Raw genomic sequence first — 1,592 nt, forward strand, 5'->3', positions numbered from 1 at the left:
TTTTTGACGTAATATTGGTTGCCTGATGATCTTGGGCACCTGGTGAGTGGTGACATAAAATACAAGATAGTATATATTATTATATTATTCTGGCAGTCATTTATTCTCGGATTAGGACAACAATTACTCGTTAGTTATAACTCACTTTCAATTACCACGCGGAAATAATGTTGATTAGGAAAAAGAAAAACTTATTTGATTTGCCTTTCCTTTTATAGGAAGTTCCGTTGATATGAACAATAGTTTATTGTTATACGAAACAAAAAATGGATCAGATAATATTTGTGCGTGCAAGCGATAAGTGTTGAGAATGATAGAAAACTAAGAGAAAATGATTTGTGTTTAATCGTGTTTGTATTCCATGATTGAGAGTCATACATATATACTTGTTACAGAGAGATATTCTATCAAAATACTCTAACACTTTAACTCTATCACATAATCATCGGGACTTATCCAGACCAGCTTCATCCTTATCTCTTGGTTGCGTACTCGAACCACTGAACCAGACCAAACCACCTTACCATTCTCAACACTCCCTCTCAAGTTGGAGCATGTAAGTTGCAAACGCCCAACTTGCTGAGTAGGTAATGAAACTGTACACTCCCCAACGCCTTGGTCATTATGTCTGCCAGTTGCTCTGTGGTGTGGACATGTCTCGTAACAATGAGTCGATCTTGGACTGCATCTCTGACGCTGTGGCAGTCAATCACTATGTGCTTCATTCTCTCGTGAAATACTGGGTTTGCGGCTATATGTAATGCCGCGTTACTATCACAGAACAGGTCCATGGGTGACTTGTGTACAACTCCCAAATCCGACAGTAACCGCTTCAACCATTTCAGTTCACGCAGTGCAGCAGCCATTGCCCTGTACTCAGCCTCCGCCGATGAGTGCGACACAGTGTTCTGTTTCTTCGTTTTCCATGACACAGGTGAGTCGCCTAGTAAGACAATGTAGGAGGACAATGATCGGTGGCTTACTGGATATGACGCCCAATCTGCATCGCAGAACGCTCGAATATGCAGGTCACTGATTGCCTTCAGCATGATCCCCTGACTTGGAGATCCCTTCAGATATTTCAGCACTCGCACGACCGCGTCCCAGTGTGCTTCTCTTGGCTTCTGCATCACTTGAGAGAGTACGTGGACTGCGTAACTTAACTCAGGACGAGTTATCGTCAGGTACACGAGACGGCCTACATAGCGTCTGAACCTTGCTGGATCCTTGAAGAAAGGTCCATTGTCGGAGAGAAGCTTATGGTTATGCTCCATTGGCGTTGACACTGGCTTGCATCCTAGCAGCCCCGCCTCAGATACTATGTCAATTGCATATTTTCTCTGCGAAAGGAACATGCCTTATGGTCCTCTAGCTATCTTGATGCCCAAGAAGTACTTCAGCTTACCAAGGTCCTTCATCTTGAAGCATTTGCTCAGGTGAGCCTTGAACTTGGTCACCATGTCGAGGTCACTTCCCACAATGACGAGGTCATCAACGTATATCAAGACGCGCAGACTTTTGCCTTGTCTTATGTATGTAAACAAGGAGTAGTCTGAGTAACTTTGCTTGAACCCGGCTTGCTTGAGTGCAGT

At 43.7% G+C, this 1,592-nt stretch overlaps 1 protein-coding gene across 1 annotated transcript; it reads right to left on the reverse strand.

The window, feature by feature from the left end:
- Positions 1-542: 542 nt before the first annotated feature.
- Positions 543-1,274, reverse strand: LOC106328881 (uncharacterized mitochondrial protein AtMg00810-like). Its single transcript, XM_013767421.1, has one exon. The coding sequence runs from the start codon at positions 1,272-1,274 to the stop codon at positions 543-545; it is 732 nt and encodes a 243-aa protein (XP_013622875.1).
- Positions 1,275-1,592: the final 318 nt, after the last annotated feature.

This window comes from Brassica oleracea, chromosome C1 (assembly GCF_000695525.1).
Source record: "Brassica oleracea var. oleracea cultivar TO1000 chromosome C1, BOL, whole genome shotgun sequence".
NCBI classification, from domain to species: Eukaryota; Viridiplantae; Streptophyta; class Magnoliopsida; order Brassicales; family Brassicaceae; genus Brassica; species Brassica oleracea.